The sequence below is a fragment of the Nestor notabilis genome, unplaced genomic scaffold, assembly GCF_000696875.1.
Source record: "Nestor notabilis isolate BGI_N333 unplaced genomic scaffold, ASM69687v1 scaffold18977, whole genome shotgun sequence".
NCBI classification, from domain to species: domain Eukaryota; kingdom Metazoa; phylum Chordata; class Aves; order Psittaciformes; family Psittacidae; genus Nestor; species Nestor notabilis.
In genome coordinates, this window is record NW_009935500.1 from 19,468 (window position 1) to 47,059 (window position 27,592).

General features: G+C 45.2%; 1 protein-coding gene across 1 annotated transcript in view; it reads left to right on the top strand.

Annotated features, from left to right (window-relative positions):
• RALGAPA2 (Ral GTPase activating protein, alpha subunit 2 (catalytic)) overlaps positions 1 to 27,592 on the top strand; it is a gene marked incomplete at both ends in the record, with an annotated part of 55,926 nt that overhangs the window by 16,193 nt on the left and 12,141 nt on the right. Inside the window, 20 exon segments of the mRNA XM_010017886.1 lie at positions 1,744 to 1,787; positions 2,062 to 2,236; positions 3,049 to 3,164; positions 3,555 to 3,693; positions 4,927 to 5,126; positions 6,713 to 6,943; positions 9,218 to 9,391; positions 10,273 to 10,410; positions 11,028 to 11,176; positions 11,598 to 11,709; positions 12,502 to 12,739; positions 13,280 to 13,444; positions 14,931 to 15,071; positions 17,967 to 18,104; positions 18,626 to 18,723; positions 20,642 to 20,732; positions 20,893 to 21,069; positions 22,623 to 22,816; positions 23,280 to 23,378; positions 23,640 to 23,795. Of these exon segments, the coding sequence (XP_010016188.1) occupies positions 1,744 to 1,787; positions 2,062 to 2,236; positions 3,049 to 3,164; positions 3,555 to 3,693; positions 4,927 to 5,126; positions 6,713 to 6,943; positions 9,218 to 9,391; positions 10,273 to 10,410; positions 11,028 to 11,176; positions 11,598 to 11,709; positions 12,502 to 12,739; positions 13,280 to 13,444; positions 14,931 to 15,071; positions 17,967 to 18,104; positions 18,626 to 18,723; positions 20,642 to 20,732; positions 20,893 to 21,069; positions 22,623 to 22,816; positions 23,280 to 23,378; positions 23,640 to 23,795 (2,975 nt within the window).

The window sequence follows — 27,592 nt, forward strand, 5'->3', positions numbered from 1 at the left end:
TGGGGCTGCTGCAGCGGAAGGAGCTTCGTTTCATCTCTGATACCCTATATTCTCTGTGCAGCTTAGTGCATTAGTGTTTGTGAAACACTCAATGTCTCACACTGTTTTATGGGAATTAAATGGGGAATTTCTGGTTTAGGGCTGGGACAGTGAAGGAAAGAGATTCAGGACAAAAATACAAACTCTTTGGTAGCTCTCTTCTTCTAATGAGTGGCCCACGATTTTTCTGGCCTGTGTAAGTGGACACACAGTGTTTGTGCAAGCATGGCCCCAGCTGTCTGTCACTGATTCCCATATAGTGGAAGATTTGCCAAGCACCGTGTTAGGATGTGACATTGACCACAACAGACAGGAGATGGTGGTGCTCACTAGGTCACACCAATGGCCTGTCTGCTCCTTCCCCAGGCTCCCATGGGATTTACTGTACACACTGTGCCTCCTGGAACAAGGGAAGGAATAGGGGGAGTCTGGCAGGGAGTAGTCCTGGCATTAGTAAAGCTCTGCTTTATCCCCTAGCCTCCTGTCCACTCTGCATGCTTTGGGGGACGGGTGTGCAGCAGGAGAAGGCTTTACAGGCACGAGCTGAAGATCGAACTGCAGCACGTGCATGGGAAAGGGCAGGATAAAGTTGCCATCTTAGTTAAGTGCTTGCCTCAAAGCACTATCTGCTTCTGCTACACTTGGCTTCTCTTAAGCGTAAAGGTAATAGAAATGTAGCAGGCTTGGTTTAGTCACTCTCCAGCTTTGGGAATTTGAGTAAGAAAAGCAGGATTCATTTTTCTGCACAATGGTCATGTTTGATAGAGGTATTCATATAGTTCATACAGAGCTTTTAACTAGATTTTTAAACTGGATTCAAATATTAATGCAGTGGGGAAAAAGGTGCCATTGTCTTTAGTTAGATGATAGTCAACTTCTTAATGATTTCTGCTTCTCTTGAATAGTCGTATTTGGATAATTTTTTATCCGAGTCTGATAAATGAGCCACAGAACCTGTGAGGGCAGCTATTTACAACTGCACCTTGTGATTTTTGCTCAATGTTCCCATGTATTGATGTGTATTTGCTATATATGTTAGTAATTCCATTTAGTCCTGTGGAATGGTGAGATCCTGAGGGAAGGCTCACATTCAGGTATGTACAGAATTCACATATCCAGGAGGATGAACAGCTGAGTGCTCCATCATGTTACTTTTCTCAGAATTGGATTAAACCCATTCTTTACCTGAAGCATTTGAGGTATAATCTCTCTGATTTGCAGTACAGGGTAGTTGATTTGGTATCTCTAAAAGCAGAACTGAAACATTTTGCAGTTTCACAGCTGTGTTTATAGACACGAATGCAGTACAGGTTGCTAGCATCATTTTTTTACCATTGCTGTCAAAATTGGTGTATTTGAATGCATTAATCCTACCAGTTAGGATTAAGGTAGATTTCTCCAAGTCCAGTAACTCGACATTCCCTGTCCATAGTTTATGTTTAATGACAATAGTTTGAGAAATTGTCAGCTGACTAAACTCAAATTACCTCACTGGAAAGATACGTTATGTTTAATCTTGTAACACTCATGATGGTGATTATGGTTATAACTGGATTCACTTTGGGGTTTTTCACCCCATAGTCGTCTTTTTTCTGGAGTCCATCTTAGTACCCACATAGCAAATGGCATGAACTGGCCTTTCTGTGGTATTCTTTATACTCCATTGTGGATCTGACATGTGCCTGTTTCCTTCTTCTCACCCAGGGTCGATCCTGAAGAAACTTTTGCACACTGGGAATTCTCTCAAGGTATTTCTCTGTGATGATGCATTGTCAGTGCTCTGCACTTGGATTCCTAGGAGGCATATTACTGGACAGTTTTGCAGCATCGGTTGTTTTCAGCTTGGTGGGCTTCATAATGTTACTTATTCACCTTTTAACCACAAATCTGATTATTGTAATCCTAGTTTATTTTAATATTTATCACCAGTCATTTTGCTGTTCATTTCTTACCTATTTCACTGTGTTACTGCTCTTACAAATTTGTTTTAATATCTTTTTCTACAACATCATTCCCTTGTAGATAAGATGTGAAGGAATCCGCCTGTTTCTTCTCTGGCTTCAAGCGCTTCAGACTAACTGTGGGGAAGAGCAGATATTAATATTTGCATGCCTCGTGCCTGGCTTTCCACCCCTTACCTCCTCCCGGGGTCCCTGTACACTGGATAACCTCATTAGTCCTCTGAATTCACCAGATGGTGAGTAAATGAACACCATTTCCATGAGGGATGCATTGCCTCCCCTGCCACTGGGGCCAGGGTGGAGCTGCAGAGCTTCTTGTGGGGAAGATGTTACATGGCTCATGCTGTTTCTTTGTGGTTCAGAGATGGACTGAGTTTGCCAAGCTGTTGTATTCCCTGCAGCTGCACAGCCTTCTGGTCTTGTCATTCTCAGTGCAGAACATTGGTTTGTTGGTTGGTTTTGGGGGGAGTTTTGTTAGTTTGTGTTTCTAATGGAGCTGCAGCTCTATGAACATGCCACTGCAGAACGAGTAGGTGTGGAAATGTGTAGCTTCTTGGTTAATCATAGAATCATAGAATAGTTAGGGTTGGAAAGGACCTTAAGATCATCTAGTTCCAACCCCCCTGCCATGAGCAGGGACACCACACACTAAACTATGCCACCCAAGGCTCTGTCCAGCCTGGCCTTGAACACCTCCAGGGTTGGAGCATTCACAACTTCCTTGGGCAACCTATTCCAGCGCCTCACCACCCTCACTGTGAAGAACTTCTTCCTTATATCTAATTTAAAGTTCCCCTCTTTAAGTTCTGAAGTGGCTGCTTGTGTTAACCCCCAAAACTGCTATGAGACTGAGGCTGGTGCCACCCTTGATTCTCTGTGGTAGGGCCTGGGGAAACATGGGAAGTCCAAGTGGTTAGTGGCCTTTGTAGAACTTAGGAGTGCATTAATGGTTATCTTCAGATTAATCTTTTTATAGAAAAATACATTTTTTTTTTTTTTTAAATTATTTTGGGGGTTTCTCTGCTTAAACCAGTTTCTTTTATTTTAGTCAAGATTTCTCCAGAAGAAATAACCCCACTGGTGCCTGCGGTCTCTGGAGAGAAAATTGCTGAAGACCAAACCTGCTATTTTCTTCAGCTGCTGTTAAAGTACATGGTGATTCAGGTGTGGAGGATACATGGTTTTAACTATTCATATTTGTACTTGTGGTAGGAAGTTCTGTCTATGCTGTACCTGCACGGAGCTGGTTGTGCCCCTTTGCAGGAAGATGCTGTTTTCTGCACTTCCTTGCTCTTGTTTTTCAAAGGAAAATCATCCCAAAGGTATTTCCTTGGGCTATTTTGGTTAAAATAAAAAGTTTTCCACAGTTGTGACAAGAATTGCTGAATGTTACCCAAACTGGCAGGATAACTGACTGCTTTGTGTGCTTGTGGTTGCATGTAGAAAATTGATCTGGGGTAAAGATGCAGTTTGTTCTCTTTGGCCACATTACAGAGCTGAGAAGACTATTTTACTTTGTTTGTTTGTTTGTTTCTCTCTAACTCCATGACAAAGGCTGCAAGCTTAGAGTGGAAGAATAAGGAGAACCAAGACACTGGGTTTAAGTTTCTCTTTACCTTGTTTAGAAAATACTACCTTCCTCACTTGTTCCCATCGTTCACAAAGCTGACCAACCTCTACAAACCTGTTCTGGGTGAGTAGTGAATTCTGTCCTGTGAGTAGAGAAAGAAGTAACAGTCACTGTTCTCAGTAGCATCTCTGTTCCCTGCCTCATATCACCACAGTTCTGCTGAATGAGGAGTTTTCCTCCCTCGTCTCACAATTTGATGTTTTTCTGGCATATTTTGGTGTGCTAGCAAATGTTTGATTTTCTGAGGTAGTCCAGGAAGCTGCTGCTGCTCAGGCTGCATAAGGGCATCTCCACAGACATAGCATTTACATGGAGTGAGTGAGGACTCTGTAACTGTGGGGTGCAATGACAGAACATGCTGATGGGTTTGTTAAAGAACCAGCAAGCTGCCCCAGGCTGAGGGAGCTGCTAACTTAGTTACTCTCAATTTACTGCTTGTTTCCTTGAAGAGAAAATGAGCAGGAAGGGCCAAATGAAAGGAGGTAAGATGTACATCTACAGTTGCGGGATTAAAAGCATGTTAATTCAGAAACTCTCACATTTTTTCGAATTTTCTACTGAATTATGTATTGGAGTCAATAGGAGCAGTGCTGTTAATCCTCACTTGATGTACTGCAGCCTCTTCATCATCCTTCCCCCCTCCTCTGACTTTTAAGTCCTGTCCTTTGCAGTTTAATAGTGTCTGAGCTCACTTCGGTGCCATCTGGGCTCTGTTCACAGCTCAAGCCCAGCCCTTCCATGTTTTTGAGCAGTGTACCAGTGACTTTTCCCTAAATCTAAGCATCTGAGTGAATTGTGACCCAACCTGTCTCCCTTCAGCAACCTTCCACTTCTTCCCATGTGTTTTCCTTCTTTTATTTCAGCTTGTGCAATGCTTTTTGCACCAAATGTCCTTTTTCTTCTCAATCTTTGCACTGTGGAGTGTTCCAGAACCATCATTTCTTTCTCACTGTACTTCAATAATAAAACTCTGTGAAACTTATGACATTAACTTACATTGTAGTAGTAGTTCTTTTTTTCAGGTTTTGCCCTTCTCATTTGCTTTCCTTTGTTTTGCATGATACAAATTACAACCTTCAGGGAAAACCTCTGCTTTTATGTTCTGGCTTTTCTTTAGGAGTAACAAAATTCTGACAATGTAAGCATTAATGTAATAAAAGCAGTCAGTCATTGCATCTGTTAGTTCATATGGAGAAGACGTTGGTGACATGTTCAGTACATTTAACCACAGTCTGGAAGCAATTACAGTTTTTTGAGAGGAGTTTTTCTTTCTATCTTCTCTTTTTATCTCACCAGATATTCCTGATGTAAGACCAAGGCCAGTGTACATCCCTGCAACCCGGAACAATGAGAGTGTCTATAGCACCAAGATCCCCTACATGGCAGCTCGAGTTGTTTTCATTAAGTGGCTTGTTACCTTCTTCCTTGAGAAGAAATACTTACCTGCTGTTCAGAGTGCGAAAAATGGAGGAGAAATGCTCCCTAAAATCATTCAGGTGTGCTTTGAAGTTTCTCTTATGTTTCCCTTATGTCCATGCTGACTTGGCGCATGATCACAGTGCTCTGACAGTGGGATCAGGGAAGAAATGCTACCCCTGAGTGAATAAATTATATATTTGATTATTTTTACTTTGATGAAGGAGGGAATCTCCAAGGGAAACCCTTCAGGAATCCACTGGAAGTTTGTGGTTTTCCTCTCATGGCTGTTTGCCTCCCCAGCACCATCAGTATTATGTTCAGACCTTTGGAATTCAGTCTGTAAACTATCATTTGTGGCATGGACCATTTCCCAGCACATCAAAGGCCTCTTTGTTTCCCTCTCAGTACAGCAGCTGTGTACAACGAGTTATTAGAAAAATATTTCACTTTTGGGTTGCTGGTTGGGACTTCCTCAGGATTAGGGACTCTGCAAGGACTCTTGTAGGAATAGGTGTGTTTCTCTTAAGAGACTCCTGTTAAAAATCTAGGATCAGTGTCAACTTCTGTTCTCTTGAATCATAGGTGAGTGTCAGGTCTGGCTCCAGGGGGAAGGTTTGCAGTAACTGTTGTGGTAGAACTGAGTATTTTCATGTTAATTGGTTTGGGAGTTCTTTTCTGTAGAAGTTGAAAGCTCTGAACCAGTAACTGAAGGTGCTTTTTTTTAATTGACCTTTTCTTTCTCACTGGAAATGCCACCTTTTCAACTGCTGTGCACCAACAGGCAGAGCCTGGAGAAGGAGTGTTTTTTCCTTTTACTGAATTTTATAGACAGCTGACACACAAATTCAGGTTGCATAAAGGTATTGCTGCCCTCAGGATGGAAGTTGCTCCAGTTGGAAGTTAGTGCTCGGCTGCAGGTGTGTGCCAGCCTTTGGCACACATTGACCTCTTTGTGGCTCTGAATTCACTGGCTGCAGCCTGGGCCTTGCTGGTGAGGCTGAATCTCACCCAGAACTTCTTTGTGAAAGGCAGTAGAGGTGTTACTGCTGCTCTGTTGCTGCTCACTTGGCTGAACAGAGGGCAGCCTTACTAACATGAACAGAAAGCAGACCTGCATTTGGATGGTGCTTTGTGTCAGTGTAAACTGGGATTATTCTTCTGGTAACTCAGAAGCAGTTTTTAGTCCTCTGCCTTCTGGCAGCATCACTTCAGCCTAACTCAGTTCAGGATGTTGCAAAATACATGGAATTGTGAACAAAACCTGACCAAGACGTGTCGGGAATAACAATGTGTGAGAGTATGAGCCATGTATAGTGATATGATCCATCCTTTCCCAAAACCAAGGGGACTTGGGGGTTACTCTCCCCTGTGTTTGTGCCTTCTCCACTCCCTCTACCACACCTTTCCCTCATTTTTGCTTTATAGCCTGGAAAAGGCAGTTGCTGTTCTGGGCTGGGGGGCCCATACGAATTGTGCATCATCTAGAGGGTAGGACCAGTCTCCTTCGTGGATGAAGCAGTAGACTGAAAATTACACTTCACAAGTGTCGGGATGCCAGTGTGTTGTGTGACACAGAGCACAAGCATCCCGAGCCCTGTGAAGTGTGCCAGGTTGTTGGTGGATGCTGCTTCACTCAGTTAGGTGTGTGTTCTCCTCTGCCCAGACTGTTGGTGGTGCAAGCCAAGATAAACCCGCGGAGCTGGACACGGGCACATCCCACGCCGGCGAGCAGGAGCGGAGCCACTCCAGCAGCAGCAGTCTGTCTGACAGGAGGCTCAGCAGCTCCAGCCTCTGCAGCGTGGAGGAGCAGCACCGCCCCGTCTACGACATGGTGCAGAGGATCCTCTTGTCCACCCGGGGCTACGTGAACTTTGTGAACGAGGTGTTCCGGCAGGTCAGTGCGTGTGTGCAGTGCCTCTTGTGTGCGTTCCCTGTGGGAAACGTCGTGGTTATGGGGCTGAGCACAGCAAAGGCTGGTGGGCAGGTAACTGCCCAAACTGGATCTAACGCACCAGCACCCTTTAGCTTGGAGTCCTTCCTAGGGCTAGCTTTAATCACAGCACTGTGAAACACTTAGGGGAGCTGCAGGTTGTTGCTGGTGCCAGGCAGCAACGTGTCATATTTGAATGGGCCACTTTAGTTGTTCTTGGTATTGTGATGTAATTTAAAGGTGTGTAAAAAGCCATTAGCTTACGAGTTTATTGTTTGAATTAGTAAGATTCTTGTTCCTGTGATCAACATCAGTCTTTAATGTCTGAATATTGATTTCTTCTACTAGTGTTTGTCATTAACTTGACATATTTTCAGGCACTGGGGATGCACATACATGTGGCCCTGCTGGAGAGTCCCAGTTTTCTGTTCATTGGGTTGGTTTTTTGTTTGGTGGTTATGTTTGTTTGTTTTGAGTTTTGGTTCATTGGGTTTTGCTTTGGTTTGACATTTTTTTGTTTCTTGTTGGGGTTTTTTTTGTTTTGCTGTTGTTTTTTCTGGAACCAAGGTAGAAATCGGCTAAAGCAGCAGTTCTAGGTCACTCAAAGGTGTACAAGCTGCTCTGCAGCAGGGGGGTGAGCATCGTACACATGCTTCACTGCAAAGTGCCTTGTGCGGCACAGATTAGGAACCCTTGTATGGGTTTAGGAGCCTGTCTTTGTGCTTTTCAGTGGGTGGCTGGCACTGGGGCGGGAGGGAGCACTGGGGCCCGAGGCAGCACTTGCGTGGTTACGTGGCGCTGTGGCGTGCTGCCCTCTCCTGGTGTGTGTTCGCAGCATGTGAGGTTGGACCCGCTGCAGGGAACAAAGGCTCCGCGATGCCTCTGTTCGGTATGATCAGTGTTCATGAGCTGAAACAGATAATGGTGTTTGGATCCGCTTTGTGTTTACCGCTCCCTTACAGGAAGTTCACTCGGCACTGTCAGTTCCTTCTTTCCTTCTCCTGCTTTCCTTTTCCTTCCTTCTCTTTTTTTCTTTTCCTTTCTACCCCACTTCTTTGCCTTTCTGAAAGCATTCTGTGTAGTGCCCATTCCTCCTGATGGTGAGCTCTTGTTTCTCTACTACTGTAGCAGTTGGCTTTGGCTCTTCCAGGTTCTGTGTCCTTCATAAGTTGATGGTGTTTGTGGAGACATGTTCAGTAATTTCACATACTTGCTGTATGGCACATTTGAACTTGCCTTTGCTATAACCCTTCCATTTCTGTTGAACCAGCTGCTGGCTGTTGCACTTCCTGCTGGATAGAGACAAGGAAGTGTGTGATGTGATTTCTCTTGACCTGAGCAATGAGTTTGCAGCCAGACTGGGAGTAGGAGGTGCTACAGCTTTTGGCCCTGGTGATCATGGAGAGTGGGTCACCTTTTCAGAGTTGAAAAGACCCATTTTTTAGTATGAAAAATATGTTTTCCTCTCTTTCAGTGTTTTTATAACATCATGCATATTGAGATCAACATTTTTTTGTTGGCAGAATGTGCTTTTTTAGTATGAGATGACATTTTCAGGCGTTGATTTCTGTGCCTGTTCACTGCAGTGCAGAGGTCTGTCACTGTATTGTTTCCAGTCTCCTAAGGCCTGCAGGCATGTGGGGAAGCAGCCAGTGCAGCCTTTGGGAGCTTTGGGAGAGGCTGTCTGTACAGAATGACTCCCAAACACTGATACTGAGCAGCATGCTGGGAACAAGTGCACTGTGTTGATTTGCAAAGCTGCAGTGAGAAGGGATCGAGTGCCAGCTGCTGTTACCCCCGTCACACCTTGCTGCCTTGTCTTATCTCTACATGCACCTCCTGAGGAGGCACTTCACGTCACACACTGCTGATGTGATTGCAGCCCTCCTCTTCTGGAGGTGCAGAGCAGTTCCCAGCCTTTGCCTGCCAGAGCTCTGGGGCTGGTAATGGCTTGTGGGGTGAATCCAGGTGAAGTCAGAGACCTTGCACAGAGCAACAGCCACCACTTCGGGTTGTCCCAGCAAATGCAGCGTGGAAGTAGCTTGGAATTGTGAATGATGTAGGTACATGCACGGGCTGTTGGTTAATTGTAACTCCTCCTAGTACAGACATAAGGATAGGAATTATGTGTCCTTTCTCTTGAGCTGTATTGGTGATGGTGGTGGTTGTGGGTGTGTTCATGTGTGCATGCCCTTCTGTGGCCTAGATATAGTAAAATGAGTTAACTTTCCAATTCAGGCTTTTCTTTTGCCACCTTGTGATGTATCTGCGACACGGAAAGTGGTGAAGGTGTATCAGAAGTGGATACTGCAGGAGAAGCCGGTGTTCATGGAGGAGCCAGACAAGAAGGACGATGGGCAGGATGCTGTTGACAACCTAGAAGATTCCTCAGTGCAGATGGATGGTAAACATGTATGGCATCAGTGTTACCTCCTCCATCCTGTCACCTGCAGCATGTGACTGAAGTTTAAACTCTCAGTGTAAATGAGTAACAACTTAAAATTGTGTGGGAAATCAACATTAAAATAGGCGTCTATTTAGGGACTCAACTACTGAGTGTTCAGCAGCACTTGCAGAGTGCAGGGAGAGGTTGCAGCTGTATTGAAATACATAGTTTGTTGGTTACTCCCTGCCTGCACAAATGTGGCCGCAAGAACTGAATGGAACAAATACTGATGGGTTCTGCAGTGTTAACATTCGCGCTGTGTGTTGGCCTCGTGCATGTAGGACTATTTCCTTTTGGTGGCAGGTACTTCAGAATTTGACAATATGTACTGATTTGTATATACTGGGTGAAATACTTGGATTAATCTAGGAAATCAAAGTGTAGATACAAATTCTGTGCATCATTTTAATATCCTACACTGAACCATCAGTAAAAGTTGACTTTGACAGTACTGACACTATGAAGCTCTTTAAAAGGAAGCTTTGTTGTACTTAGGAAGAAGTTTGAGTTGTAAAAACACAGTGAGAATTACAAGGTTTTGATGGATTTTTTTTTGTAGAGAACTTATAGCTGTGCCATGCTTAAATGCAAATATTACTACAGTCAGTAACTACAAAATGTGATGTAAAATATTTCAAATAACATAGCCTTCAAACTTTTATGAACCTTTAAATTCCTCATACAGTCTGTTTGTCATAGATTAAGCAACAATAGACATGCCTTCCTTGCTGAAATGAAGAGTAGGACATGACAGGTGCCCTTTTTGCCGCTGACAGTTTAAATGCTTTAGGTTAAATGTGGGCACACTCCTTCCTGCTCTGTCACTAACCCAGTCTGTGTTTGACAGCTCTCCTCTGAGCATTCGGGACACAAGCGCTCCTCCAGCTGGGGCAGGACGTACTCCTTCACCAGTGCTGTTAGCAGGGGATGTGTGCTGGAAGAGGAGGACAGAAATGTTAAAGCTGGTGCTCAAGCAGCATTACAGGTGTGGTGTGCAGCAGGGGAACAGGGCTGTAACTGAATCACGTAACCTCATCACTTCATCATTTAACCTAATCATGTAACTCACACTGCAAGCTATAATACAGTCTCTGAAATTAAGGAAAACAACTACCAGCAGTTGATGGGCTTTGTAAGATAGGATTTGCACTTCATTTATAACTTTTTATAATGTGTGTTAAGGCCTGGGACCATGCCTTGCAGTCAGATAGATATATTTTGTGACAGAAGGTTCATGTTTCTCTGCTGTGGGTACTGGGAATCAATTAGAACTGTACACTTCCTCTCATCAAGCCTCATTTATGGGGAATACTGGTGGCTGCTCAGGCATGCAATGCCAGGGAACGAGTAGCTGGAGGAAAGGTGCTCTTGCCTCAGCACGCAGCAGAGGTACTCACCAAACCCACAGCGCCTTTGCTGGGTCTGTAATGCCACCCGAGTTGTTGCTGGAATGATGCAGAAAACAAAGTGATAGGTAAAACATGAAACCTGCTCTAAGGAAAGTGAAAGGTTTGGCTGGAGGAGGACAAGGGTTTTAGTGTAAGACTTGACTTTCTTTATTCCTGACACCACATAATCTGACTGTCATTGCTTGTCTTGAAGGTATTCCTGACAAATTCAGCGAATGTTTTCTTGCTGGAACCCTGCCCTGAAGTGCCTGTGCTGCTGAAGGAGCAGGTGGATGCTTGCAAAGCCGTTCTGAGCATCTTTAGGCGCATGATAATGGAGCTATCTATGAATAAAAAGACATGGTAAACTTAATACGTTCTGCATAGTTTAAGAGGAAATTATGAACATTGAAGTTTTATGGGAGAACTATTGGGTAGGGAACAGACTGGCTTTCTCAGGGACAGACCTTCCTGTGTAAGTTACCCTGGTGACTTGCCTTGGAATGGATCTGTGAGATTGCAGGTTCTGCTGAGACCACGTTATTGTGTGATTTGGCACGTGGGTTCTGGCTGGTGTTGCCGTTCCTGATTGCATCTCAGAAATGAGTTTTTACTGTCCACAGCCGACTAATGTTGTTTTGCAAATGATCTGTGAAGTCTGAAGTGTGATCCCGTTAGAAGTCAGGCTCAATGGAGAATTAAGAGGGGTTTTTGGTACATGAAAATTAACGAGTACAATTAATAGAACATGTGAACAAAAAATGCAATTTTGTTTTGGCTCCAGGGAGCAGATGTTACAGATACTCCTTAGAATAACAGAAGCTGTGATGCAGAAGCCAAAGGAAAACCAGATCAAGGATGCATTTGCTCAAAGCATGTCGGGATTGCTTTTCCGAGTGAGTGACTGGGGTTGGTTGGTTTATATGGGAATTTATTTTGGTTCTCCATGATGATTACCCATAGTTTTAGTTAAATACTATTGCGTAGTGCTGTGAAACCTACCTGTAAACCATGAAGAGATTCTTCTTTGCAGCACTACAAGGAATTCTTTAGTTAGCTGCTCCCTAACAGAGGGAGACAGGTTGATTTGATCTGTTCCTCAGGGCTCTGTGACAAACACTGGTAGAACAGGCAGGCACCCAGTCTCTGTGTGGGTTCCTTCATTGAGTATCTCTAATGTGTAAGCTTGATGTAGCTAAGTCCAGCTGGTACATCAGAACTGAGGCACATTGAGTGACATGAAAACATTTATACATCCTATTGTACTTCATGTGCTCAGGTACAGTGTCCAGGCCTGAGTGCCACAGGCATAGCATAGTCACTGCAATCACTCTGTAGGTGTAGGAGGCAATTCTTCATTATTATTATTATTATCATTATTATTATCATCATTATAATTACTACTATTACTGTTAGTCACAGCACATTATTTCAGTTTACCAGGGAACATACAGACCACCTGAAACATATGTTTGGGAATGTTTAGATTTCCTTAGTGAACAACTTTCACAATTATTTATCCCCTGATGTCTGGGGCTGTTTTTTTGATGACAAGTACTACCTGTGCATCATGAATACTCAGTGCTAATGTGCAGGTTGGCGCTGACTTCATCAACATGGGTCGGGGTTGGTGTGCTGGGTTCATCTCAGCAGCAGTGCATGAGCTGTCACTTGTTTCTGTCTCTCAGACCCTCATTGTGGCATGGATCAGAGCCAACCTGAGCGTGTACATCTCCCGGGAGCTGTGGGATGAGCTGCTCGGTGTTCTCTCCTCCCTGACTGACTGGGAGGAGCTCATCACTGAGTGGGCCAACATCATGGACTCTCTGACAGCCGTGCTGGCCAGAACTGTCTATGGGGTGGAGATGACAAACTTGCCCTTGGATAAGCTCAGTGAACAGAAAGAAAAAAAACAGAGAGGGAAAGGTTGGTCAGTGCTTCAGTGCCTTTTGTAGCCAACAAGTTAAATATTTAAGATTAATCTCAAAAATTAATTTAATTTGATCTAACATTAGATACTACTTGATCTAGTGTAAGAACCTGTTTAATCAAATGTGAAGTGCTTTGGATTTGTGTATTCTCATCCTCCACTGTGGAAGGAAAGGTAATTGGGGTCAATAGAAGAAGCAGGTTTTAAAATCAGCACTTAAAATCAGTCTTTGCTGGATAGTGGCAGTGAAACATGGTTTCCAGTGCTGTAGTCTGGCCTAGTCAGCAATGCAGGAATTCTTTTCCATGACTTTTTATTAAACTTTAATAAAGTATTTTAGCTGCATTTATGTGCCACTTGAGATTGATGCATGTAGTTGAAGCAGTGATTGTTTTTTATTGATAGTACAAGTTCACCTGTGTTGTTTCAAAGATGAATGTTTTTCATGCCTGAGTACTTGTAAGCCCATTCATACTTAGCAGAAACACGTGCCAAAGCATACAATGACTGAGAATTTTGCTTTCTTTCTCTCTAAGGTGGCATTTTGGAGCCTCAGAAGACAGCTGTAGTGGGAAGATCTTTCTCATTAAGCTGGAAAAGCCATCCTGAAGTTGTGGAGCCAATGAGATTCAGAAGTGCCACAACCTCTGGAGCCCCAGGGGTTGAGAAGGCAAGAAATATTGTTCGTCAGAGAGCAACAGGTTAGACATAAAAACTAAATATTGTGTCCTCAAACAGTCATGTTTTAAATCTGCCTTTGAGTCGTGGCTGCTTCCAAAAGTAGTGCAACTCATAGTTGAATGCCTGAGCAGAGATGCTGTGTACCTGTGGCTGGGTGTCCTGACCTCTGCCAGTGTGAATAGATAATCCAAGTATTTTGGAAGAGTCTGAATAGATGCTTTGAAGTACTTTACGTTTAATTGCAAGTTAGTCCTGTGCACACTATGGTTTTATGTAAAGAAGTACATCCCATTCCTATTTATAATTTCATAAGAAAGCATTTATTAACATCAGTCAGATAGTACCTGGTGCTTCTGTCCTTTCACACAGCTTTTGACTGTGAGCACAAGGTAAACCATATACTTAACAAACGATTTCATCCTTTCTTACTTGCTTTATTTGCTTCCTTTTTATTGGCACGATGAGGTATGTGCAGCATCTCCTTTTCCTTTTCTCTCTTATGTTTATCTCTGGAAAGAGGAAAACAGGAGAAGGGAGAACAGGGGTGAGGAATGATGGGACATGTTTGAGACCCCAAGTACTGACCAGATACCTGATTTTTCAAGCATTTCAGCAGCCTGAATTTGACCTCTTTATTTCATGGTAGCATGGTTCTGTGTTCCAATGCAGTGAGCTAAGGATGAGAAATCTCCATAGAAAACCTGCTTTTGAGTAGGAGATACTTCCCTGTGCAGCTTCCTTCCTCCATCATAACAGATTAGTTATGTTTCTTACCAGAACTTGAAGGTGCTTTAGTATGTTTTGAGGCTTTAAGCTTCATAACTAAGCCACAGGCTTCAGCTTAGATCACAAAACATTTTGGCAATGGAGTCAGTCATTCTTTGTGTCTGTTTTACTTTCAAATTCAGTGAGTTCCTATTTGTGCTCCAGTGGGAATTCTTTTTTTCTTCTGCCACAGCATTTCTTCCCTAATTCTCTGTAGGGGAGAGATATCTCTGCTGCCAGAGCAGTCGAGAGAACCTGGAGGTGCTGACCATAAAGGGCTTTACTAAGTCTAACCTCCAGCTCAGATCAGGTCTGCTCAGATCAGGGTGCTTGGGCTTTACCCAGCGTGGAGCTGGGATGCAGAGTTTCACAAGCCAAACCAGAGGCAGCTCTGTCTTTAGATCAGTTTGAGTAAGTTTTCCAGTCTTTATTTTTGAGCTGTACTTCGAGGCAAAGAAGAGAGGGTAAAGTCAAATCAGCCCAGAGACGGGAACTGTACACTGGCAGAATGAGATACTCCCTATGGGGGAACTGCTGCGCTTCAGAAACCACTGGTTGCACTTTCAGTGGGTGAGAGGCAGTTGCACGTTATTGACTTAGAGCTCACAGGAAACACTTGTGGGCTTAATGGTGTAATTCCGCCCCCCCAAATCGTTGTGTTTCATTGTTTCATGACATTCAGGACCCCAAATATTTCCTTACTGTTTCTGACCTAATTCTTGCTTTATTTCTCCCTGGAAGCCAAGCGCAGCCAGTCTATCAGCAACTGTGTGCACCTTTATGAGGCTTTGCCAGCCACTAAAAGCGTCCCTCTCCTGCTTCACACTGTGAGCTCTCTCTTACCTGGTATCTCTTACACCTCTTGCTCTCACAGACTGTCAGGTACTGTACTTGAAATCATCTTTTATATAAATGTTCTTTATATTTTAAACTGCTGTCTGTCTGTTCCCTTCCTTTCTTTAGTGGTGTGGAATGAGATGTTTTGCCTTGGTTCTGTTTCTCATGCCTTAGAGCTGTTCAAAACATGGTGTTAACTAATAGTGGTAGCCATTAAGAGATGAGCAAGTTTAATGGGAGTGTAACTTGGCCTTTTTCAGAGTTATAAAGGGTGCAAAAAGTAGCTACTTGCAGCTTTTTTGTTACTCTGGCACTGGGTTCAGTGTCAAACAGTAACTTTGTCAGGGAAAAGGAGGAGAGCAGTGGCATTCTGAGGAACTAGTGCAGAAACTGCTTGAAGATGTGAGCTAGTGCGAGCAAAATACACAAAGAAATGCAGCTGGTTGAGCTACTTGATGTAACAGAAAAATCTCATTCAGTATGTTACAGTTACAAATCCACGCTTAAAAATGTGGCTTTTTTCCTCTTCTGTGGAATTCTTCCTGTAATTATTGGTTCCAGAAGCAAACACAAAAGATTTGTCTGTGCCTCTTAGTTCTTGGGTAGTGTTTGATTTCTCCCACATGCCTGCGGTACTGCAAGTAATGCAGGTTTGTAATACTCATATGCAGTTCATATTTTTAATATTCATATGCAGTTCATTTTAATAGTAAAGATTACCATGAATCATAATTAATTTCTTAATAAAGAAATCCTTTTATTCATGCTTACACTTTTTATTACTTGATTTATGGAAGGTTTCCAAGCAATTGTTAAAGTTTTAATGTAGTGCAGTCCAAATATACTAAGGATTAGGGAAGCAAAAATGAAATGCAGCAGTCCAGATTTGGGCATTTAGTGTTATTTAGGCTCAAGTGGGTGTATTTCTGCTCAACAGTGCAGTAAACCTTGGATTTTCCAAGCAGTGGAACTTGCTGTTGTGACAAACGAAGCTGGAGCAAGCCCTAAGCATACACCTGCTGAGCTGAGCTCTGTGCTGGTGCCCAGACACAGCTGAGTAAAAGCGAGCACAGAGCACTTGGCTGTAAGGCACTCATCCTGTCCCCTAGCCAGGGGTGCTAGTGGAGGCAGCCAGCTTGCTTGTCCTCTGAGCAGGCTGTCCTTTATTTCTGTTTCAAGTCTCTGAAAGTGACTTTGTTCCCTCCTGCGTTACACCTCCTGGGAGGGGTTTCTGGCTCGAGCCCTAAGCAGGGTTAGAGCTGAAGTTGTTCCAGCTACTGAATTTAATGTTGTTTGATTTTACCACTTTCTGCAAGACACTGAAGCCAGCAGTGATACTCTAAGGTCAGTACAGAGCACCTGGGGTTTGTGCATGGGCACTTGTGAGGTACATTCTGCAGTACACACAATGCTTATTAAGTGTTTCAGCGTTCAGCTCGGTGCAGGTTGACTGAGCTGAGCACTGTGTCCTTTTGTGGGCTGCTGCTGCAGCCTGTGTGTCACCCATAACCTATCCCAAGGGCTGCACTTCTTGCTTATGTGCACAGCCTCGATGTCAGTGCCTGTGGAGTAGACATGGAGCAGAGCAGAGGAGGCAGGAGGAGTTTAACAGAGAGCTGGTGGAAGGGTCACTGGTCCTTGTTGGAAAACAGAGATGCCAGGGCTCTCATAGGAGCTGCCACAGCAGCACTTTCCATCCTGCTTTAGGAGTGGAAGGTACCATTGGCTGTGTGGCCTGAGCAGTCACTGGTGGCTCTGCTGGGTCAGCTCTGGTGGGGTGTGTGGGCCCCCTCCTCGGCTGCCTTCTGGGGAAGGAGTTAGCAATCAGGTTAGGATTGGGAGGTGGCATTAACCACTGTCACGGCCATAACTAAAAGCACCCTTACTTGCCTACAGGAAACCTGGAGAGGGGCTTTGGACAAGGGATGGAGGGACAGGCCAAGGGGAATGGCTTGAACCTGCCAGAGGGGAGACTGAGATGAGCTCTGGGGCAGAAGCTCTTCCCTGTGAGGGTGCTGAGGCGCTGGCACAGGGTGCCCAGAGAAGCTGTGGCTGCCCCATCCCTGGCAGTGTTCAAGGCCAGGTTGGACACAGGGGCTTGGAGCAACCTGCTCTAGTGGAAGGTGTCCCTGCCCATGGCAGGGGTTGGAGCTGGGGGAGCTTTGAGGTCCCTTCCAACCCAAACCAGGCTGGGATTCTGTGAATGGAAATACACTTGATCCCAAGTATTGCTGTCTTTCTCCCCACCCCAGTGCTCAGAGAAATGCATTTCTACAAGCACTGTGTTGCTGGTTCACCTCAAGAGCTCCTGATGCTCCTTCCCCACTATGTCAGTTTTCTTTCTCATTTGAATTTTCGTGCCCCTTTCTCCTCTGTTTTGATTTCTCATTTGCAGTTACAACAAAAAGCTGCAGGATCCAGTTTGCCCTCAGAAACCAAGCCCGAGTCATGTGTAGCTCAGATTGGTTTTACCCTGTCTGAATTGTTGCCTTTTTTTGTTGTCCCCCTCCCCTCCTCATGGGGAAGTCAGTCAGCGCAGCCGCCTGCCCTGTAGCAGTGTTGCAGCTTCTCCTCTGTCCTGTTTCCAGAAGCAGCAGGGCCTAGTCTGATGCTCTAGCACTGAAAACCAGCTTTGTTCCCATGGCAGCCTCCCACCCCTCCTTGTGCACTCCGAACTCCAGAGCCATTTCTGTCCCTTTTATAGCCCTTTTACCTCTGGCACTGCTCATACACCTCTCTAAACTTCGCAGTTTTCTAAGGACATTTTCTAAAACCTAAATGATAACCTGTGTAATTGGGAGTGACATTCCAGCTTTGGAACCTGGGAACTTTAAAGGTATTGGAATAGATACTGAACTTTTTGCATAGGTTCCTTAGGTGAGGAGTTCACACAAGTGTGTCATTCTGAGGTTGTGCTGATGTTCTGTTTTAAATCACCAGAAGTGGAAGAATCTCAGCAGCTGGAAAATCCGGCAGGAGCAGAAGCCTCGGGCCTGTTTGCAGAGCAAGAGCAGCAGCTGATTCGGAGCAGCAGCACCTCGGACATCGCAGAGCAGTTCCCTCCTGATTTTCTCCAAGGTAATTCCTACAGACCACAGCGATGCTGCACTTCTGAAGAGGAAGTGTGGAGCCCCGTCCCGCCCCATAAGTGCTGCTCTCACCTACTTTGCTTTGCAGCCCTGTTGTAAGACCTTTTTTGTCTTGCTTTCTTAGTAAATTTATTGTTGGTGTCTTGTTGAAATAACTATTGGTAAGAAGTTACAGACCCAAATGTAGGACATGACACTTATAAAGCAGGGCAGTTAACAAAGAAACCTTTAAACGTGTGCATTTCGTGTGTAACTCTTAACATTTATTTCTTTTAATCTGGCTTGCATTTAAATTTTGTCTTCAAGCAAACAGCTCTGCTGTTCTATCATGTAAGCATGCCGTGCTTATGAAGGATCTTCCAAAGCACCTTGTGTTCTGTTGTAATGTATTACTTCCTTGAGCTATAGCCACAAGAGGCATGTAAATGTAACTGAAGTGCTCGTGTGCTGTGCTGTGTACTTTGGTCCCACAAATGTCTGTATTTCCTGTTTGCTTTCCAAAATTTCTAGGTAAAAGGGCTGGAGCTTCTTATAATTCCACTTCTGCAGACTCCAGATGTGTTCAGGAAAATAAGGGATGTGCAAAGAAGGAACATGAAGCTGAGCAAGTAAGGCGAAATGGGAAAAGTGGTTATTGATGAGATCCTAACAATGTTTTATTTCTAATGAGGTGGTTCTAGTGTTTAGAAACTCCAGTTTAGCAACTGCCAGTGTGAAAAAACAGTAATCACATTCCTAGTTTGGAGCCAGGAATTGTGCTGTAGCTGCTCATGTGCTGGGGGATGTGAGCATTCTGCCTCTCCCCATCTTGTCAGTTGTAGCTGCAGGCCGAGGTAATGGCCTGTTGCAAAAGGTTTATGCAAGACTTCTGTGCTTTTTATATTAAATATAAACAGAAGTTAATAACTTTTAAAGTGTAAATAATTCATGGCTATTAGAGAGCTACAGTGCACTGGAATAAATGTTTCATAGTTTAAAGTACTGGGGGAAGTGCTCTCCTCCAGCACCATTTGTATCACCAGCTGTGTACTGCAGAGGTTTGTGCAAGTTACCATCAGGACAGGAAAGCTTCATAAATCTTTAATGCAACTTCTGAATAAATGGCAGAAATAATGATGGCTGGGGCTGATCATCTCTGTGGAAGTGTAATGCAGTGTGGCATGGTGACCTTCAAGCTGAATCTCATCTTTGGACCGTGGCTCTCCCATATGTCTAGACTTAAAAGTACCAGTAACTGCTCTAGAAAGGAGAAGAGCCATTTTCTGCAGGGGGCTTTCATTAATTGCTTCAGGAGTGGCCAAGTGTCTCGGAGAGGGAGGAAAACCCTGTCTGCTGTGCGTGGCAGAAGGGAGAGGGAGAGGAGTGAGCTCAGGGAGGGGAATGAAACGCTAACCTGGCTCCCTGTTCTGTCCCAGGCGTGTGCTGCCGGGCTGCTGCCCGTGTGGCACCTCCACCCTTTCTGCAAGTGGGGGCTGGGCTTTGGCCGTGTGTTCACTGTGTAACTCGCTGAGGTTGCACGTGGACCAGCCGCACCTCAGATCACAACCCCCTGAAACGCCACCGTCGTGGGGAGCAGTCAGCGGGAAGAGAGCGCTGCAGCCTGGCGGGCAGCACAGGCGAGCAGGCATTGCCGGGGGGCGATCCCCGGCACGTCCCCCCGCCGCAGTGTTAGATAATAGCACAATGATTTCTAAAGCCAGAGGTCTCTGTGGGGGCAAGAATTCCTCAGATTTAGACAGAAAGAACAAACGGATTAATGTCTGGGCAGAGGGTCAGAAATTGCTTCAAGAGATTTATACATTTATTTAAAACTAGGAATACTAATATCTGCAAATCTCAGAATGGAATGTCAGAATTGTTACCTGAACTGAAAAATTTGAGAGCAGAGATTCCTTCGGCAGCTAGATCCAGTGTGCTGCAAGGGGTAGGGCTTGGGGCTTTGTGTTGGGCAGGAGTTAAGTTTTGCCGTTAGAGGTGCCATGGAGATGTGCCATGGAGATGTGAATTGGAGATGTACGTTATTTACAGATGTAAAGAAAACCAGTGATGTGTAGGGACAGAGCAGTGTCGTGTAGAAGCAGAAAATGGTCTGAAGGGTTTTCAGCAAGTAGCTCTAAACCCATTTGATGAAGGAGGAGGAGGTGAAGAAAGGATGGGATGTCCTTGCATGGGTTGACTTGCAGCAGAATAGTGTCCTGACAGAAGAGATGACTGCTGGTTCCTTCCTGAAGGATTTTTGGTACTTCTCTGTATTGAATCATTTCAGATTTGTGGAAAAACGTAGCTAAAAAGTCCTGCTTGCTGGTATGAAAACTGAGTGCAAGGAAGGGAGGTTAAAGGCTGAAACTGAAAGCAGGATGCTTCCCTTAAGTCATTTAGAGATATTTTGGTAGTCTAAATATTCATGAAAATATCTTGACTGGGTTGTAACTGATTTCTAATAACTGTGTATGTGTCTTAGATTTGCTAAAATATGATGTGGTTCTCAGAACTGTAATAAAGTGAGATGAATGTGTTTCTCCGAAGGTACCAGTCCGAAGAAGCAGCAGCACAGCTGAGTTGGATTTGAAGGCAGACTGGCAGCAATCCCATGGGAATTGCAGAGAGAGAGAAAAAAGTGAGTTCCAAGAAACAGTCTTTTTCTGAGGTGTAGCAAATGGAATCAGTGTCGTGTTCTGTCTTGTTACAGATGCAGTGGCCACTTTTCTCATGGTGCTTTGCTAATGTAGTTTTTACAAACGGGGTTTGTGATCTGGTTACTGCCCTTCTTGCTGCAGGTGAGAGCGTCAGCAGTGACACGTCCATTGGTTATAACAACGAGGTGGAGATTACTCTCATCCCCTGGCAAGCTTCTGAAGATGACCCTGAGGTGAATGCCTCAGCAGATGATTGTGTGGATGCTGATGCCCCTCGCTGGCTTCAGCTTAGCCCCTCAGACACCGCAAACCTGACAGGTACTGCACTGCAGGGAACGTGTTCTGCCCTGTCATCTCCCAAAGGACTTCATACAGTTCAGTTTGCTTGTAGAAGTATGTTTCATTTTTCATGTATTGCCATTTTCTTTCATAATGCTCATTCAAAAATGAGTTTTGAATGCCCAGAGTTTAAGGAATTTGGGTAACCAGAAGCTGAAATAGGTGCCAATAAATTGTGGTCCAGAAAAGGATCACACAGGTGAAAACAATGGGGTTGCTTTCTGTGTCATATCACTACTCATCAGCTGAGTTGCGACAGCTGATCACTTGTGCTCTCTGAGCCTGCCCTAATAATGCTCAATAAGTTCATTTAATTTCTATGTAAAGTGAACAGGTTTTATTTCATAGCAGAAAGGTACAACAAACAAAGCAAAAAGCAAAACAAAATATCCCAAAAGCTTTTTAAAAACATCAATTCACATGAACATAAAAGCATCTAGAATGGCTTTCACTTTGCTGACCCTCTCTGGGTCCTGGGGTTACTTCCCTGTGCCTGTGTAGAGGGTTCCTGCACCTCTCCTCCAACCTCGGGTGCTGAGCACCACAGGGAGCCCTGCTGCACCCTGGGGCTGGTCTTGCCTGCAGACAGGCTGCTACACGGCTCTCCCTGCTCTGAGAGCAGGCTCTTGTCATCAACAATTCCACTTAAATATGGAACTCTGCTTGTAATGTCCCAGCATATGAATTCCATTGTCCTGATGGTCTTCACAATGCCCTGCTCTCCTTCTCAGTTTGTACACTGCAATCTCAGGAACAGTTTCTGCATAAATGAGGATGCCCGAGCATGCTCTTCATCACTAGCAGTACATACCTCTCAGGGTCTTTGTTCAGTTGCATTTCCAGGTCATTTTATGCTGTGTGATCTTAAAAGAGAAAGGTCTTTTAGAAATAGAAATCATAGAATCACAGAATCCCAGACTGGTTTGAGTTGGAAGGGACCTTAAAGCTCATCCAGTTCGAATCCCCTGCTGCAGGCAGGGACACCTTCCACTAGAGCAGCCCCTGCCCGTGGCAGGGGGGTTGGAACTAGATGATGAAATCCGCCCATAAAAGCCAGTCATTGGTTGAATAAATCTCCCTGAGTACAGGAATGTTCCGTTTAACTGCATTTGCCTCCCTGGTAAAACAAACCAAAAGTTGAGGGGGGACAGTCTGATGTAAACTACTCTGCAGCTGTGTCACCTCTGTGTGGAAGGCCCGTGAGCCCACGCCTTCTGCTGTGTTTTGGTTTTGAACCATGTGCTAGCTTGAGCAATGAAAAAGAGGGTGGTGATTTGGAGAAAGAGAGAACTGCAGAGGTGGAAGATGGTTAAAAGGAGCAGGTTTCCTGTTTTACTGATCCATTTTATACTGATTGGACAGAGCCTTGGGTGACATAGTTTAGTGTGTGCTGTCCCTGCTCATGGCAGGGGGGTTGGAACTAGATGATCTTAAGGTCCTTTCCAACCCAAACTATTCTATGATTCTATGATCTATGATTCTATGACACTGCATTTCTGATTCATGGAGATGGAACTGTGTTGGATTTCCAGACAGCAGTGAGTTCCTTGCTGATGACTGCAGTATAATTGCTGGTGGAAGCCTCATCGGTTGGCATCCTGATTCTGCTGCCGTGTTGTGGAGGAGGATCTTGGGAATTCTTGGAGATGTGAACAATATAAAGTCACCTAAAATTCATGCAAAAGTGTTTGGGTATCTTTATGAGTTGTGGTACAAACTTGCAAAGGTATGTGTGTGATGCTTACACCTACTGATACTGATTTTTCTGTTGTTTATAAATTATTAAGTATGATTTAGTATCAGCATCTGGAACAAAAGCATGGGATTTGGAGGATTCTCCTGTCAAGAAGGCTAATCCTGTTTGATTTCCAGTAGGTATCCCCAGTAGAGAATGTTCCTGTTCAATGATAACAGAATTTAGACAGTTAATTTATATGGGATGAGGAAACAGTAACAAAGAAAATAGAGGTATAGAATAGAATATTGTTATAAAAGCCCATGGTATGACCTGAAAGAGCAACATTTACTTAGGGCATGGGGAAGCCCTATAGAATGAGCTTTCCTGGTGATTTTGGCTGAAGTAAGAACTCCGTGTAGTGTTTCAAAGTAACTAAAATAAATGAGAAAGTGATAATGTGAAATAAAGAAGCTATCAGTTTTACTGGTTCTTCTCTTTTAAAACCTCCTAGATTCGGGACAACCTCGCTATAAGTGTGGACAATCAGTCTACTCCCTCTCCTCCTGTCCTCATTCCTCCTCTCAGGATATTTGCATCTTGGTTGTTCAAGGTAAGTGGTTTCTAAACTTCTCACACATGAATGTTGTCTTCTGTATCGGTACAGAATGTGTGTATGTTCAGTTGTGTTACTGTTAATGCTTGCAACCACTGCTAAGAGGATGAATACCCTCCAAAGGCTGTTTGGACTTGAATCTCATGTAACAAATACAGGGAACAGCTTTGCTTTATGCAAAATCTGCTGGAGATACAGTTTCGCATTCGCTGACTACTAGAGAAAAAAGCACTAATACAAGGATTTTGCTCTTTTCAGGCAACCACCCTGCCAAGTGAGTACAAGGAAGGCAAGCTGCAGGCATACAGGCTCATCTGTGCCATGATGACGAGGCGACAAGATGTTCTGCCTAATTCTGATTTTCTGGTTCACTTCTATTTTGTGATGCACCTTGGCTTGACAAGTGAAGACCAGGTACAAGCTTCACCTGATAAAAAGTGAATTTATTATTGTGCTGATGGAAATTTCTGTTGTTTGTGTTACAATTGTTGTGCTGGGGCTGTGGGGCAACAGAGCTGCTGGAGTGAGTCCAGAGGAGGCCACAGGGATGCTGCGAGGGCTGGAGCAGCTCTGCTCTGGAGTCAGGCTGAGAGAGCTGGGCTGGGGCAGCTGGAGAAGAGAAGGCTCCTGGGGGGGACACCTTAGAGCAGCTCCAGGGCCTAAAGGGGCTCCAGGAGACCTGGAGAGGGGCTTTGGACAAGGGATGTAGGGACAGGCCAAGGGGAATGGCTTTAACCTGCCAGAGGGGAGATTGAGATGAGCTCTTGGGCAGAAGCTCTTCCCTGTGAGGGTGCTGAGGCGCTGGCACAGGGTGCCCAGAGAAGCTGTGGCTGCCCCATCCCTGGCAGTGCTCAAGGCCACGTTGGACACAGGGGCTTGGAGCAACCTGCTCTAGTGGAAGGGGTCCATGGCCGGGGACGGGGGTAGAGGTGGAGGAGCTTTAAGGTCCCTTCAACACAAAACAGGCTGGGGTTCTGTGATTTTCATATTTGAAGATCTGAAGCAGAAAGGAAGCAATGTTTTGTGACAGTTGTTGCATGAAATTGTCCTGTGTAGCCTGGTCTGTACCTTTCTTTAGATTACCTAGTCATAAGTTTCTCGTTGCTCCCCCAGTTATAAACTGTTATAGATGATGAAATATTACCTGTAATATTGCAGGTAATATTCAAGGAGAGCTGGGACAGAAGGTTATTTCACCTCTATAGCCAAGAGGTGCTGCCAAAACATTCTGCTTCTGAGGACAAATGTATCCGGGCCCCTGTGCCCTGGGCTGGCCTCATTAATAAAGCATTCAGTGGGAGATGAAGACAAGACTTCACCTGTTGAGGTGTAAGGAGATTACTGGGCCACAGAAATGGCTGAATACTTACAACAACTCTAGGAATTACTCCTGGGCAAAATAGACAATACGTAGGAACACATCCACGTTTTTATAGCTGGAGGAGAGAGGTTTCTCCCTTAAATGAGAGCACGGGCAGAGCCGAGCTGCGGTGCCGGCAGAGGGCACCTCAGAACCCTGCCGTGCTCCCTCTGCACCGCCGAGTGCCTGCGGGGGGAGCCTGCACAGGCTCCCTTATGTCTGAGGTGGGAGACAGGAATAGTCAGTTGTTAGGAGGCTCTGGCGCTGTGAGTCTCAGGTCCCCCTCCTGACAAGCATTTGGAAAATCCTCCTTTGAAATAGATAATGGAGGGGGGAGAGAAAAAAAAAAAAAAAGGAATAGAAAGGAAACGGTTTTCTTGTGGAAAGACAAGTCCTGGCCAGTGCTGAAATGTAGAAACCCCCCCCCTTTCTGCCACTGTCAGTGTGTAACCTAGGGGTAACAAAGAGTGTGTTGCTCTTTCATTTCCCTAATGCCATTTGGATTTCAGTTTAACACCGCTTGTTGAACAGAGTACCTTCATTCCCCTGCAAACCCCCTGTCTGCTAACACCCCCTGTGATCAGACCCTGTCAGTGTTAAGAACCACACAGTGCTGCATCCTCTCACATAAAACACACAACTCACCAAACATTAAAGCCTGATGTAGGCTGAATTCACTTTTACATCTGAAAAAACAAAGACCATTAATACAGCAGCCACAGCCAACACAGGCCATCGGGATGGACGCTATCAGGAACTGTAAGACTGAAGTTGCTTTCATCTACACATTTCTATGAAATGGCCAGGTTCTGAAGTGCCAGCAGCTGCTTGCTTCTAAGCTGGAGGGTGCTCTGCTTTTTCCGAATCTGATGGCTTCCCAGAGAGCCAATTCCTGCATAGAAACCAGGAGATTTCTGAAATGCGGAGCTGCTTGTTGTTGAGCTGCTCTTTACCCTGTTCATTGCGCTTTGCTGTTAGTAGCCGTCCCACAGACTTTAAGCTCTTGCTGCTGTGCACATCGGATTTCAATCCTTGTGCAGAGCCCCAATCCCAAAGTGAAAGAAGATGGAGCGGTGGAGACTGTGCGCAGTGAAGGCAGACCCTGGGCTGCCCATCTTTCCAGAGTGTCCCAGATATTTTCCATACTGATGCTGCTCTTTTGTTCCTCCTCGCCTTGCTCTGTTTTGCTGCTTTTGCCTCGTGGTGGCACACTTGACCACAGGTTTTCTCTTGTGTTGCTGTCCTTTCAGTTTTGCTTTCCTTAGCTATGGAATTGATTGAGGTATTAACTCACGGTGCTTGGGAGCTCGGATTCTCATGCAACGTGTTGATACAAACCACAATCCTTGTGCCTATTTCTGTGTTTCCAGCATCACAGAATCCCAGCCTGGTTTGTGTTGGAAGGGAGCTTAAAGCTTCTCCTCTGCCAACCCCTGCCACGGGCAGGGACACCTTCCACTAGAGCAGGTTGCTCCAAGCCCCTGTGTCCAACCTGGCCTTGAACACTGCCAGGGATAGAGCATGATTCACCTCAAGGTGCTGAATGGGTGCTGGGTCTGGTCCAGTCATTTGGATGCTGAGGGCACTGGACAGGTTCTGTGATTTTTGTTCTGCGGGTTTTGGTACATGCTGTTCCCTGATAAACCTCTTTAAAAGAGGGTGTGATGTCCTGGGCACAGGGACCACTGGGACACACATCCCTGTTCTTCGTAGCACTGCAGAATTCGAGTATTCCAGTCATTGCCCACCAGAATAAACTGTGGTGCAGATTCTTTTAGCACGGATGTTTGTGCTTAGCACAAGCATGAATTTCTCACTCTTAAGGAATACAAACAGGAGAACTGGGGGGATGTTCTCATGGAGCAATTTTCCTTCTGTGTGTTCCACTAGTGCAACTTTAAAATTACTGGGAAAAGCAGCAGAAATGTGGACAACCCCCAGGAGAACACGTTGGCTACATTAAAAGAGCTTTGAGTCACTACATAAATTACAGTCAGAAACCTCTTTGACCTGAATGCAATTATCAGTTGGTTTAGTCTATTAGTTATAGTTCATAGTTGGTTATTTTATTTAGTTAGCATCAGAAATGTTTCTTTCTGAAATATATTTCTGTTTCCACTCCTCCCTTAAGGGCACAGAATTCCTTGTGTAGCTCTTTGTGCTGCAGAAAACCAAACCAGTCCATTTGGAACATGGTTATGAATTATCCAGTGTCATCTCGGCAAGTGCAGCCGCAGCCGGCGGGGCCGTCTCGGGGGGGTGTAGAAGCAGTGTGAGGTGTAGCATGAGGTGTGTTTTCCACGGGGCTCTCGGGGCAGGGTGCAGCAATTAGCAGCTGAGGCAGGACACGGCCGGCTAATGAGCTGCGCCTGTTTGTGCGTGTGACACCGAACAACAACCGTCTCTGGGGCAGGGTGAACAATTCCGCGCCGTGGTTGCATCACCTCCGCAGGTGGGAGAACGGGCTGAGCCCAGGCTGGTGCTCTCACTGCTCCCGGCTCGCCCAGGGGCCTCGGGTCAGGGGCCAAGTGACCATCTGGGGTGACGGGTCTCCTCCTCCTCCGCTCCCAGCAGTGGCCGTTCTCCTCCTGCTGCAGCGAGCCGGGCTTCTCCTCCAGTTCCTAAGGAGTGAAGTTCACTGAGGCTCTACCTTCCCTCCCTCCCGTCTACAGGACAGGGAGTGTGGGTGATCACTGCCACACTGTCACCTCCCGCTGCTGGGTTATGGAGAATCATGAAATGCTTTGGGGGGTGAATTTTAGGCTGTGTCCCAGGGTAGCCTGGTGTGGTTTGGGTAGGCATAGCTGCCTTCTGCTGCTTGGTGACACCTCCCCCCCACACCCATGATTGC